The following is a 15,127-nucleotide window of genomic DNA, read 5'->3' on the forward strand; positions in this document are numbered from 1 at the left end:
TGAATGGTTTACGTAGCCGAAGGGTAGACGACAGGCAAGAGAACACACTGGCAACGCTAATTTTCACCCTTCTTACAATTTTTACCAAACGGAAAAGAGAAGTTTAAGAAAATCTTCCTCGACGACATGATTTTCCAAGCTAAAATTCATCAAAATTACTTGAGAAGCACAATGTCAGGAGTGAGAGCGATCGAGCTCGAAAACTAGCAAACAAGAATTTGCTTCCATGAAAAAATGCAGAGGACTGCAAATGATCATTTGACAATATTGTAATTTTTGTAATAACAGTCTGTTTTCATATACAATTATCATATATAATTTTTTACAGTTTCTCTGTTGTCTTAACCTTTCGCATCAGTTTTTACATTGATTCAAATTACATGTATGCATTTTCATGTTTTTATATACCTAATATAAATGTGAGCGTGAATTAATATTTTAGAAAAGATATATATTTATATATTTTTAGACGAGTATGGGCGCACAACTGAAAGTTACGCGGGTGGGGGGGGGGGGGGCGCAGGGCATGTTAGTTACGCTACTGGATACATTCCTGGCGCCTGTAGCCTACTGACCGACCTGAAGGTGTTTTCAGCTTGGCAGCCCATTATTAATTACAACAAGAACATGAAAAAGTGATAAGTTGGAATAATAACAAGATAATGATGGACAGAGGAAACGGCACATGTTGTGTTCAACCCTTTTGTCCTCGTAATAGGCTCGTAACAAAGGAATAGAGGCTACATTGGGTATGTAAAATATTTAATCTGGTTCACGTAAATATAAAGAAAGCAGTGGCAGCGATTGGGTTCCAAAACCGGGGGGGGGGGGGGCAAGGTGTCAAAACTGGGAGTCAAGGACAGTACATTTCCCTTTGTAGATAAGATTTAACATAGTGCGGGGGCAAAAGTGGGCGAAAAAGTGGGGAGAATTGCCCCCTCGCCCCCCCTAATTGCCGCCACTGAAAGAAAGATAATAAACATCCTTTCGCACATTCACAAAGCTATTGCAAAATTTTCGAAGAAGTGCTAGTCACAACACGTGCGACATCTAAGTATCGCTTTCCTTAACATCATATTCTTTCCTTCATGCTTGCTTGCACCCTTCCTTCGACGACGCCTTCTTGTCTTATGCATCTGAAACTACGAAAGTGGTTCTCCTTACATGCTAACTCTCCCTCCTTCATTGTTTTCGGCTCATCTTTCCAAAACCTCAGCAACGCTCTATAGCCAACGCCATGACCGACCTTAGCAACGACCGTAGCAACCGGTTGTTTATTGTCAATATGGCCGCGCGGGCCCAGCAGGCGACTTGACCAGCGTGTTCTCCTCCCACTATCGACTATCCGTACTTTGTGTGCCAAAGAATAGTTTGTCTGCGAGCGCATATGGCATATGACAGGAACTCCTGCGTGTTCGTATATTTAATGGATCATGTGTGTCCTGCACTGTCACGACACTCGACCGGCAACAGCCTGGTTCGTCAACAACACATTCTTCGGTGCTCTATGATTCGTTGTAACGTCTCGAAGCGGTTACATGAAAAATGGTAACTATCAGAGATGAAAGATCGTTGTTGTTGTTAGGTCCACTTTATGCACAAAAAGGTCAATCGGGAATGGACTTACAGTATAAAATGAGATCCGAAGCCCTGACCCCTTGATGAAGTGGACTGACGTTACCACTACTCTATCGGGAAAGCCTTGGAGTCGAAAGAACTGTTGATTTGAATTTATTACGTACGGATATATGAACTTAGTGTTGTGAAACTGAAACACTATACCTTACATAAACCACCTCGGTCTGTAGAATGATATCTCCACAGATATCTTAGGTAAGTAACTCATCTTCTATTAATAGCTATATATATATATACGAGGGGCGTTCATTAAAGATTTCCCCTGACCCAGTTCTAGTTAATGTAGAATACTGAAATTTTGTATGTGTAATGATACATATGTGCATAGGTCATGAGGTAATTTGAAATTCTGAACTACTCTTAGTTTTTGTCTTACAAGTACTAAATTGAGACAAGGTGTAGTGATGGGTCCAGTGGAATACCAAGGAGCCATCAAGTTTCTTTACTTCGGTGGCCGCACACCAAAGGGAACTTTTGATGAGATGAAAGTGACCTATGGAGAGGATGCCCCATCGTATGGCGTAGTGAGGCACTGGCATCATCAGTTCAAGTGTGGTCGGACTTCAGTAGAAACTGCCCCCATTCTCGGGCGACCCCAGTCAGCCATTGACGAAGACACCATTGGGCAAGTGAATGCCGCCATCTTGGAGAATCGCTGCATAACCATTCGCCAACTAGCTGAAGATGTCAAGATCAGTGTGGGGTCTGTCGAAAAAAACATCCATGACCATTTGCACATGCGGAAGGTGTCTGCCCGATGGGTTCCTCGGCTAGTCGCACCTTTCCAAATGCAAGAATGAGTCACGTGCTCCCAGGCTAATTTGAACATGTGCCAGGAAAACCAGGAGGAATTTTTTGACAGACTAATCACCCAGGGTTAAACGTAGGTTCATCACTATGACCCAGAGACCAAGGTCCACTGAAAGTAATGGAATCATCCTGACTCACCACCACCAAAGAAGGCCCGTGTCCAACCCTCAGAGGGCAAAGTGATGCCCATGTTTTTTTGGGACCAGCATGGAGTAGTTATGATGGATTTCCTGGCGAAGGGTACCACAATTACCAGGACGTACTACACTTCACTGCTGCAGAAATTGCGGAAGGCCATCAAAACCAAGAGGAGTGGCATGCTGACCAAAGGCGTCCGCATCCTGCAAGACAACGCTCCAGTTCACAACTCGCATCGCATGTTGCCCAGAAAGAGGCACGGTCCTACAGATATGAAATCCTTCCTTATCCCCCGTACTCTCCAGACCTCGCACCATCAGACTTCCACTCTTCCCAACCATGAAGTCATTTCTGAAGGGAACGCACTTCCACGACGATGAAACGTTGTTTTCTGAGGTCAAGTCATGGCTTCTGGAGCAACCTGCAGACTTCTACAAACAAGGTCTCCAAGGGTAAATAGAACGATGGGAAAAGTGTGTGGGCATTGGTGGTTCCTATGTAGAGAAGGATTAATGTCTGTACAAATTTTCGTTTATCTCCGTCTATGGGAACTGGTTCAGGGGAAATCTTTAATGAACGTCCCTCGTATATATGTCGACCTCCGTGGCAGAGTGGCTAGCACAGAGTGCCCTAATACGTCAGTATCCCAGGTTCGAATCCCGGCCTGGGGATGTGTGTTCTTTGTGTATTTCTTCAATTACATCACACACACACACACACACACACACACACTACACGATGGAGAAGTTTATCCATGCTGCTAACTCACTTTTAGTGGGAAAGCATAAAACTTTCAAACACTCGGGGCTTGCTGGGTGTAAGGCAGCAAATACAAAAGGTGAGGCTCAGAAATTATCAACAGAACTGCATAATTTAAATATAATGATTTAATGACTTCAAAGTTATTGCACGAGATAAAATGACATACCGTGACTGAACAATAGATTACCATAATGCAAAGTTAAGCTTGGTTGGCCCACGTTGCCTAGCACACGACACACCGGCTCGGTCCCCTCGAAAGACCAAGACCTGGCGTCGCTGCCTACCAATTATCTTTCTGTTATAATATATGCCACGACTAATTCTCAGTTCTCGGGTCATGAGAGCCCGCATCCCAAAGTTCGGATAAGGGTCTGCTTTTGAATAATAATAATAAAAAATAATAATTTATGTTTACTTAACCAAGAACTTTAACTCTAAAGTAGGTAACCTTCCTTACGCTTAAACTTTCATCGTGATCGCACCCGCATCCCACTGACCAGTGAGGATACGCATGCGAGTCTCGAGCGAAATCAGCATAATCTAAACTGACATCTTATGGATTGATAAAGCCTCCGCCTCACTGACCAGTGACGGCGGGACACCTCATCAAACCAAAAGGAGGCCAGTTAATTTGTACTTATGAACCAAATTTACTATAAGGAAATACCCATTAACGATTACAAATTTATTTACATCTCAAATTTCCAGTAAACTATCTAAAATTAACAGGAGAGAAGGTTCTCCGTTTAAACCTTAATCAACTTATTCACAAATTCAAGCATAGTTAAGTTAAAAGAAAAATATACAAACTTCTGATCAAAAGGAAAACTACAACAATGCCAAGATAAAATTTAGATCATAACGACTTCCATAATATAGTCAAAACTTTCTATTGAGTAAACATGAAAACCAGAGAGCACTCTCTTATATAACATGTCCAGATCCCATCATAGAACTAACACAGCTTTAACTTGGTTTCAAATAAACAGGTGACAAATTATTAACTAAAGGTCGACAAAATTACTATTAACCAAAACCAAAGAAAAATTTGCATAACATCTTTCCGTAAATTTCTATTCGTGCTTCTGTCATATTTTCACATCTACATTATGTTCTCTAGAACTCATGAGGTAAACTACCATCTTCAGGGTCAACCTCCAAAAACATTCATAACAAAATATAAGGGGAGCCTTTCTCTACCCAATACCAATGCCATATCTCGGCCACAAATTACAAATGTCCACGTGGAATTCCTTAACATAATAGGGGACTCTATGTCTACCCTTTTTGGCTACTCACATTGCAAAAGCAATAGACTTTTACATTAAATGATTTCTAGAAAAACTTATCACCGGTCACCTATTATAGATGTTTCAAAATTACATCAAATATAAATCTAAATAAGAGAAACCCTAAACCTTCCTCAACTTTCCGGATACTCAGACTTTAAAACGGACATGAAAACTATATAAGCTGTGAGATTTAAAAGGCACCCTCTGACCAGAGGTATGCTCTCGGATTAAACTAAAAAGGAATCAGATTTATTTAATTGAACCTCCTGACCAGGAGAATTCAGAATGATTTAGAATAAAAATTAACTCGACGAGAAGGATGTTTATCTTTGATGAGCCTAATTTATTTAATTTGAATTTACATCGGAGGAGTCACACTGACCAGTGCCAACTTCGACAGAATTTAAAATTTATGAATAATTTCAAAGTTTAAATTATTAAGGTTAAATATTTATATATATATATATATATATATATATGAATTAATTATTTATAAGCGTGACAAAATCCCCTTTAAGGATCATGCTGACCAGCACTAATCCTGAAAGGTGGCTTACGGAAAACCTCGGACATTGTGGAAGGGAGAGCTGACCAGCCACTCCCCACACAACGCCCGTATTCTCCCAGCCCTGGACCTCGACAAGCGATTTAATCACCTAAAGATTCCGGAATATACTGATATATACTGATTATTTTGCCAGCGAAACGGCTGGTATTTATACTCGCGGGATTGCGCAATCCTATTCCCTGAACAAAAGATTTAGACATACGGAAAGTTATTTTTAGCCTAAACAATTACCCCGTTGAAAAAGAGTATATCGAGAAACACAATGAAAGCTAAACTTATTTACAAAACCGCGCAGCGCCGAACGAAAAAGAACCCAATGTTGATAAGATAGAAAAAGAATGCAAGCTTCAACTTGCTTTGCGTTCTTTTTCGCTTGGCAGAAACTGCGTTACAATTTTAACAAGGATAAAATATACATTCAAAAAGATTAGACTACAAAAAAAATTATACGAGGGCTGTCAAAAATAAAAATGAAAGTTACGAAAATTTACCAAAATTTCTTGATCGTAACAATAATAAAACATTACAAATTACCCATTGCCGACCCCGTGGCGGAGTAGTTAGCACATTGCGCTACGACGCCAGCGTCCCGGGTTCGAATCCCGGCCTAGGCATGGATGTTTGTGAGTGTCCATTCATCAATTTCATCATATCATCACTCATCCCCATCTTCGCAAATTTGCCAAAAGTGGCACAAGAAGCAATGTAAAATAAAGCAAATCAATCAATCAATCAAATTATCCATTGAACAATACTGTTCTTAATTTACTAGCTGCCCAAAAGATGACGCGAAGTTCACGTTCTATACATTTTCCATTTAGAACGTTAAATTGCAAAGATGGAACTAGGTTACAATTTACCTGATTAACTTGTTACACTGAACAGCATTATTAATATTTACTAACATACTAGGATCTTGAATTTAATTACACCTTAGTTGACCTCTAATTAAAACTGCTCGCCAAAATTTAGATATATTCATCGTATACTCCCATGATGCTTCTAACGTTAAATGAAGAAAACGCGCGCTCGTCAAACAAATAAAAAACACGCCTCCACTAAATTAAAATATCATTAAAAACGCGGACATAAAGGAGCTGTTCGACAAAGCGACACTGTCCCGAAAAGGAGCGGGGACAGGCATCGAACCTGTGAAGGAAAAAGGCCCGACAAGGTGATACGGCCAGGGGCGGGCATCAGACCTAGGGAGGTTTTGAGGAGAGCAGACTCTCTCAGGTTCTACACTAGATCCCGCGGCTATGAGCTTCTTGCCACATGGCCCTAGTAGATACTGCCAAGTCTTATTAAAGTCAGAAGCGGTTTTACATAAAACTTTGAGTTGGTGAAACATCACGACGAATGTTGGACACGTAGTTGTAACCTTTCGTATTAGGTAGGCGTAATATGCACATCGATCAGTTTTGACGAAAATTGGTCGGGCATATTTGTCCGTGCAGAATGGTGTCTCATCGTATCGTTGAAAACCATACGGTGTTGACAAACAGTGGCCTTCTAAAGCTTCACTCCGCGACGTATCTCCCTGCTGTGTTTCACCCTCTGTTCCGGCGATGACGAAGTCTGAGACATTCTGTCCCTATCAGGTCCGAGGCTGGAAGTGACCGATCACTCTCAAGCTTTCCGCTTATATATACTCGTATCAGCGCCGTTGCGGCGCCGCTACGAACTACCAACGTTCTGCACAACCATATTATACTATTCAACAAGGATTACAAGCCAATAAGGCTCATTATATCCAGCGAAATTTATTACAAGGGAACCTTCGTATATATTTTATTCTGGCCATAAGGCTAAGAACACCTATGATAATTAAAAACGAACACCTTTAAGCACATTCATGTAACCCACCAATTTAACCATTATAAAGTTTGTGTTATTATATAATGAGTATGTGACCCTAACAATCAAATATTTCAGTTATAACACGAGGCACGAACAACAACACTATCTCAGAGTCGCAAGTAAAAATGGTGCACGAATTATGCCTCCAACTTCTTCATACCTCTCTGAGTTCACATTGGATTCGCAACACACAAGAAATTCCGAAAATTCCATTATTTTGAATAAAGTCCTCTACCAAGCTTCACGTTGAACGAACAGACGAATGACGTAAGCAAATGTACGTCAGCGACACCAGCTCCGCAGTGGTAATCTGCGGATATCGCGTACGCTGGTACAGGGGCTTATCCAGGATTTTTCCTTGCGGGGTGTTGGAAACTTTTGGGTGGGTGTAAGTTTTTAAGGCTCGGCTGGACATTTGGCATGCAAATGGGCGAATTTTTTCAAATTTTCCTCTCCATTCGAATAACTTCTTGGATATTTCAAAATATGAAACATTACATCAGTTTAAAATTCCTTCTAGAGCATTGACGTGAAATTTCGTGTAGTTTTCTTTCACTGTTGTCTAGATATTATCAATAGTTTTGTGATTACATAAGTCTATTAAACTATTGATAATATCTAGACAACAATGAAAGAAAACTACATGAAAATTCACGTCAATGCTCTAGAAGGAATTCTAAGCTGACGTAATGTTTCATATTTTGAAATATCCAAGAAGTTATTCGAATGGAGAGGAAAATTTGAAAAAATTCGCCCATTTCGACCTAATTCAATTTGTTCGTAGATGTTTCCAGAGATTACCCTCCCCCCCTCCCTTTCCTTCACGTAACATTTCAGAAGAACAAAGATGTCAAATGCTGGAAAAGATGGAAAATAGATTTTTGTGATAATGTTAACATTCTAGTCTAACGTTTCAAGTATTGCTTTCCAATAATGTTCAGTACTTGCTTAATCAATTGTTAGACAAACACAAGTGATGACATTGATAAATACAAAATTTAAACATATTATTACCAGGGATTATTTCATGCAATTCTTAAGCTAGTTATAAAGAAATTAGGAACGATTGCGCAATATACTTTTACTGTATTTGTACGGTTCTTATCGTAGGTGTACTTCAGATATTATCTTGGGGTGCCTAATTCATCGGTGAAATATCGGTGAGAATGAATTACACGGGTGTGTGCGCTCTTGCCTGTCTGAAGTAGTAGTAATAAGTGCATGTATCTGCAGATATAATATGACTCTTAAATAAATGACCATAATGCGAGCGAAGCGAGCAATAACATTTTTAAAACTATTTATTTGCAAACTGATAATGCATATTATTAATTAAACATAGCGACAATACTTTCATTTCACAGTATCCCACGATGTGTACTCCTTAGAATCTTGCTTTGCTTGTTGGAGTTCACTTTACCTCATCACATGCCCCCTGCCCCCTCGAGTCCCATACACTGACCGAAATCTCACGAGAAAAGTTATTACCAGGGCTAGGATTTTTATGGCCTAAAAATCACCAAAATAAGAAAAATAAAATATGCTCTTATGACCTAAAATTTTACAAAATATGCACTATAATTTGAAGAAAATATGCCCTTATAACTAGACTGTTTCAAACATCAATATCTAAATGCTGAGCTATTTTCACATACGGACTATTTTTAGTTCACTTTATGGGCTCTGAGTTGCAATGCACAATGAATACTTTCTCTAAATTTTCAAAGAAAAATGAAAAAGATTTTGCTGCAGTCCAAAAAAAAAAACCTCTTGAGTAAACATGGGAGTAAGAACGAATCCACTTCGAAAATGACTGTATATTTCTTGAAAATGCAAAAATATCTTGTATATGACCGAAAATTCATCGAAATATGCTCTATCACGCAGAAATGGCCAAATATGCCAAAATATGCCCTTAAAAAGCACCTTAATTTTATTAGTTTCTTCATAATATGAATTTCTACATATTTACCAAAAAGAATTGTCACGTGCCAGTTCTGACGACACAATGAAAAATGCAAGGAAGAACTGTTTCTCGAGAGCAACGATAGATGGCAGCACGTTATATAAAGAAGAGCAGAGTTCATTGTAGAAACTAGGAGCGGAGAAGAGCGATTATATATATTATAGTAAATGCAAAATATATAAAGGAAGAGTATGAAAATTATAGAAGGAGTAAGTAAAATGTTGTATATAGCCAATTAAGATAAATAAGAATATGCTCATATATGAAACAATTAGGAAAGTTAATAAGTGAGCAAATGAATTCAGAAATGTATCTCTCTCCATTCTGATCTTAGTGATCAGAATTTGATTTAATACCTTTGACGAGGAGAATATCGTCAGCTTTTGTATTTGTCCGTCCCTCGGTGGGGCTGTGTCCAAATTAGACGCCCCGAAGCACTTACGGTTGCGCTTATTAGACGCACTGGGCCATAGGCAGCGCTTGCTGTTAGCGATCCTGGGCTATTCCCTTTTTGGTCGTTACATAGGAGGTGGCGCTATTGTCAGTTTAGTCGACCCTACTCTTTCTATAAGTATAGCTTGTATCGTTTGCCAAAGAAGCGGGGAAAGCGAGCGCATATATGTAATAAATAAGATTACGATTTAAAAGGGAAGAAATAAATTAGAAGAAGTCTTTTCAAAAAATAAAAAGAAGAAAAGAAGAAGAAGCTTTTTCCAAAATAGAAGGAAGAAAAGAAGAAGAAGCCTTTTCACAAATCAAAGATAGGAAGGAAGAAGAAGCCTTTTCCAGAAATTACGAGAAGAAAGAAGAAGAAGATTTCCTTTCAAGAAGAATATAACCGACGTAAATTTGGAAACATATATACGAGGGTTGGAACTTAAATAGTGGCAACTATTTATTCACAACCGATACACAAGAGTTACATGTTTGTACCTGTTACTGTCCTTCAAAGTAGTCACCAGCGTTGTGTAGAACCCGTTGCCAGCGATGTGGAAGGCGTAGTATACCGTTAGCAGAGCCTGTTCTGTTGATGGTGAGAATGGACCGGTCTACTGCCTGTTGAATCTCTGGAACAGTTCTGAAGCGAATGCCACGAAGTGGTTCCTTCATCTTCGGAATCAAATCAAAGTCACAAGGACTTAAGTCCGGAGAGTATGGTGGATGGTACAGTACTTCCCAGTCCCATCGACCGAACACAGCAGCCACAGCTTGCGCTGTATGCGCCCGTGCATTGTCGTGCAAAATAATGGGGGGGGGGGGGGTTGCGCAGAAAGTGTCGCCGCTTCTTTCGCAAAGCTGGTCGCAGTTGATGCTCCAAAAATGAACAGTAATACTGGGCATTTACAGTCTGCCGTGGAGGAACGTAATGCGTTAGGATAACACCATCACAGTCGTACACGAGAATCACCATAACTTTCACCACACTGGGGCTCTGACGCACTTTCGACTTTCGCGGCGACCCATAATGACGCCATTCGTTGGATTGGCGTTTCAGTGTTGGCTCGTAAGATCTGGCCCATGTCTCATCCAGTGTTACGATACGGCGTAAGAAAGCCTCACCTTCGCGCTCATAGCGCTCCAAGTGCGTTTGAGCAGCGTCGTAACGCATCCATTTCTGAATTTCCGTCAACTCATGCGGAACCCATCGTGATGCAATTTTGCGCATGCCTAGGCGTTCCTTCAGGATGCGAAGCACAGTCGTATGCGCTAATCCGGTTTCGTGGGCGAGCTCACGAATCGTCATGCTTCGATCACTGTCCACTAACGCGGCAACAGCTTACACTTCTTTTTCAGAGACGCTAGGACGACCTGCCCGATGCATGTCTGCCACAGTTTGCCGACCTTCGTTGAGGGCTTTTACCCACCGTGCCACTGTTCTGTACGGCAATGCCGATTCCCCGCACGCCTCTTGAAGCCCTTGATGACACTGTCGTGCTGTACGACCTCTGGCACATTCAATCTTGATCCAACTCCGTTGTTCCTGTTTGGAAAACATAGTGACCTTCACGTTAGACCGCTCGCTCACAAGTGACTGTGTTTCCCTCGCTTGTGCACCTGCCTGTGACGTGGGACGGGCGAGTCCATTTGCTCGGAGGTAAGGTAGGTATGTCAACAACGTGTGCTATCAGCGCCACTACTACATTCCATTGCCTGGGCCGTGTCCGGATTGGCAAGCGCTCCGTCCCGTTCCCTCCCGTTGCTCTCGCGTGCCGTCGAAGTCACGTCCAAGTCGTCCGAATCTACGTGTCCCCTAGTAGTACGGTTGTCACTTTTCCCGCCAGGTGTCAGCCCGAACTTCACCCACCGCGCTAAGGGGTTCAGGCGCATTGCACGGAAGCAGAAGGCAGACGCGAAACAAAAACATGACATTGATTTCCACCTATTTACTACTCATATTAAAAATGTAACACGCTATTTCATCATTTACAATTTTTCTACATTCAGTATTATCGATAAAATGTTAAAGTATCACTGAGTTTTACATCGTCTAATCAGTAAATGTTGTCTGTACAAAGTGAAAGTTAGAATATGGCTGCCAAGCGCAGCGTCACAGCGAGTTCAAGCGTGCATCTGTCGCGCCTCTCTGCTCTCCCCTCCGACTCCACGTCTGCCGCGAATTCGGACAACGGAGGTTGGCTGAGTCCCCGGATGGAACGGTGCTCTAGGTGACATCTGCTGCCGATTCGGACGCGGCCATAGTGTCTCCACAGCAGTGTTGCCACTATTTAAGTTCCAACCCTTGTATATATATATATATACCAGCTTCGCAATATATTTTCTCTGTATTGTGTATAGTTTTCAGAATATAGATCCGCATTTAACTATATCCTCTTGGCTATAAAACGCTTTCTTATTTGGAATTCTCGAATAAAGAACCTATCCCCTGAGATTAAGATATATCTGTAGCCGTGGTATAAATAACATTTAAGTACGTACCCCAAGGGCGTAGCAGAATATGCTAAGTCATAGAAATCCTAGCCCTAAATATTATACTACTCCTTGGCCGCATCCCGTAGTCGGAGCCCAAGGAATGACACCTTAGACCTCACGACCACGGTGCGGGACTTCGAGTGCAGACAGAAAAGTAAAGGCAGAGGCAACTGTAAATATGTACCACGTGTCTGCATGCATACAGGATGAATATTGAAATTATTGAGTTCACGTGGTGCCTAAACGAGGCAATGGTCCCAATCTTAATGTTGTGTGTGTGTGTGTGCGCCAATCTTCTCCCCAAAATATATTTGTATATGTTCATTCATTTCATTAACACAAGTACCGACAAACAACCAGGCGCGTCGCGTGATAATGTTCGCATGAGCACGTGAACACTCATGTATATGTTTTAAATTACGTACATATTAAATGCACACACACACATATATTTAATTCAAAAAAATACTTTTTTGATGTTCGAATATATACACACAATTTACTCGGAGTTGACGTCTTTCACGTCTGATAACTTTTTTAGATAGTTGGTAACACTGACTCCTGTGTTGCACGGTTGCGATGAACACATTTGCTGTGTTGTGTTTTGTGAACTGGCAGCTAACGGGCTGTTGGCCACTATACCGCGAAAGTGTTCACTGGGCTGTGCGAACATATGGTGCTGGGAGCCCTGATTCAAGCGGCAATACTTCTTGCATTCGGCACCAGAGTGCAGCATATACAAGGCATGCCTAGGGGGACTCGAGACGGTCTTCACTACATAGTTGCAAACTCTAGTGAGAAGTCGCTAAACCTGGCGGATTTTAAATTCCAGTGGGCGCTAAAGTTCACGGAATACTGTAGTGACGAGCGACTTTTCTTTAGAAACTAGTCTGCAGGAGTTACATATCTTTCAAGGTTTATATGGTTTGCGCATGTGCGGCTAAGGGCCATTCACACTGTGCAACTTCTTTTTAGTAATCGACGTTTTTAATGCAAAAAAAAAAAAAAAAACTCTCACCGAATTAAATTGCAAAGGAAAGTGCCGACTACATTTACATCAATTGAACGCGCATTTTTCTGGTAACTATACTCAGAATAGTATGGAGTCCTAGGCCTAAATAGCTGTTACCGTAAAAACAATAATTGATGTTAGTAAATTATTTTTACTATTCTCTACGTTATTGGAATATGCTTATTGTGAAGAACAAAATATAACTTTCAGAATACTAGAGATGCATTTTTGCTACACATAATATTTTCTTCTTTGAAGTTAGAAAGTTAAAATGAAATATGCATAAAATTCTCATATGAAATTAAGTATTTTTTGTAATGTACATATAAACGCACAGACATTGCAATTTAATTTATTGGTTGGAATAAACCTGATGTAAGTTGTTCTTTACAGCACTTTTTAAAAATATATTTTGCATTTTTCACCAGTAAATTTGATTCAGCAATTTTTAGCGCATGTTGAAGATTTAGCAACTTCTGCGTTTCAGTTGTTGGCAACACTGTTGCTGTGGGAGACCTGCAAGGGACACGTTATTTTTGGAAAGGTCAAGTTCCCTTCCTTTTGCGGGGCAATAAAAAAATATATGCTCTTTGGCGGCAACCGGCAAAACGCGGTTAGAGTGGTGTCGACTGTTGGAGAGCGCGATATCTATTGGCAAGCGGTTGGGTGACCTTATGTGCATTGGCTTTCAGACGTGCGTGTGTGTAGTTGTGCCGTGTGTGTAGTGTAGTGTTGTGTTTTGTACACTATGAATACTGTTAGGAGAAAAGAAAGACGGATGGACTTCCTTTAGAAGTAAAATTCACCACAGTGGTTGTAACAGAAATTACTAAAGGAACTGTATCCTCTATAAAGGTAAGTGCCAGCATAATGTAGAATTTAGTTTCTCTTGATATAATTATTAAGTGCATTGTGCGTCGGTGTGTGGCGTTCAATTACTCGACCCACAGTGAGAATTTTATTTTTTCTGTGTAATATCTAGAGCTCAATTATAGCCTTAGGCCGGTTATCCTTCATGAGGGAGTTCATGTGCAAATGTATAATTGAAAGTGCATATTTAGAGTGTGTTCTTTAGCCACTTATTCGGACAAATCAGTAAGTAGTCTTGTTTGTAATAGATACATTTTAAAAATATTTTAATATATCTAAAAGAGAATTGTTATTCTTTTTTCATCGGGCAGTTCTTGTAATTGAACAATTCACTCGACGCATGGATGGGCAAAGGACACATTCTGGGCGTTTGTTACCATTTGCACATAGCTATACAAAAAGACTGCCTCTGGAACGATTAGTTTCGTGCAATGCATAAAATCAAGGATGGTAAATATGTTTGATTGATTTTTTTGGTGTTTTAAGTCCAATTTATGAATAGTAAGACTAATAGGGACTGGACCTACAGTTTTAAGTGGGATTCGAATAACTAAGTTCCTCCACGGGTATCGAACCGAGGACCCCTCGATTAGAAGGCAACGACGGGTAAATATGTTAATAATAAGAGGGTGCCGCGGCATCCTGAGGGGCGCAGGGGCGCTGCGAAATGTTCCAATATTTTCACTATGGATGTTTCAAATATGTGCTCATTTAGTACATTTTTACATATGAAATGTTTCTGAATTTGAAATACGTGTTTAATTTTTAACTTAAGGCATGCAATCTTACAAGTAACTGACTGATGCAAGTGTTAGAGAGGGCTACATTCTGGGCGTCGCGGAAAAATCTTGAAACGCTAAGGGCGCCGTGAAGCAAAGAAATTTGAGAACCCTTGCATTAAATGGTAAAAAATCAATCTCTCTGAACCATGGCAAAATGATGCTAGGAGGGAAAATACGAAACACGAGGGAAGAAGGAACATATGGAATGTCACATTGACTGATACGTCAATCATAAGCATCCCAACCGAGTTATTGTGGGCGTGGCGAGGTCATTCTGTATAATTCCCAAATATCTTACATACAAAATATTTTTTTTCTGGACTGGACGCGTCCTCCCCTCTGTCCCGCTAACGATGCACGTGCTTTCAATGGTCGGTGTAATAGAAAGTAGATTGCGAAGTATGGTAATCTTGCATTGTACATACCTGAGATTGCATGTTATACTAATTAGGTTGCACTAACCATTTCTAATTGTAAATTGCGTAATTAAAAGGGTGT

The 15,127-nt window shown here is 40.5% G+C and overlaps 2 protein-coding genes across 2 annotated transcripts in view; both read left to right on the forward strand.

Annotated features, from left to right (window-relative positions):
- Window positions 1–1,613: 1,613 nt before the first annotated feature.
- SkpA (S-phase kinase associated protein 1 SKP1-related A) overlaps window positions 1,614–15,127 on the forward strand; it is a 132,914-nt gene continuing 119,400 nt past the window's right edge. The window contains exon 1 of the mRNA XM_083134157.1: window positions 1,614–1,833. The gene's annotated coding sequence lies outside the window, so the exon portion shown is untranslated. The remainder of the gene's footprint in view (window positions 1,834–15,127) is intronic.
- On the forward strand, window positions 2,043–2,438 carry LOC145996772 (protein GVQW3-like). The gene has a single exon (XM_083133304.1). The coding sequence runs from the start codon at window positions 2,043–2,045 to the stop codon at window positions 2,436–2,438; it is 396 nt and encodes a 131-aa protein (XP_082989430.1).

Source organism: Lepisma saccharinum, chromosome 13 (assembly GCF_977018435.1).
Source record: "Lepisma saccharinum chromosome 13, izLepSacc3.1, whole genome shotgun sequence".
Lineage (NCBI taxonomy): Eukaryota > Metazoa > Arthropoda > Insecta > Zygentoma > Lepismatidae > Lepisma > Lepisma saccharinum.

What these genes read in the sequence shown, in the direction of transcription:
- LOC145996772 (XM_083133304.1), top strand. Translation starts at nt 2,043, where the DNA reads ATGGGTCCAGTGGAATACCAAGGAGCCATCAAGTTTCTTTACTTCGGT.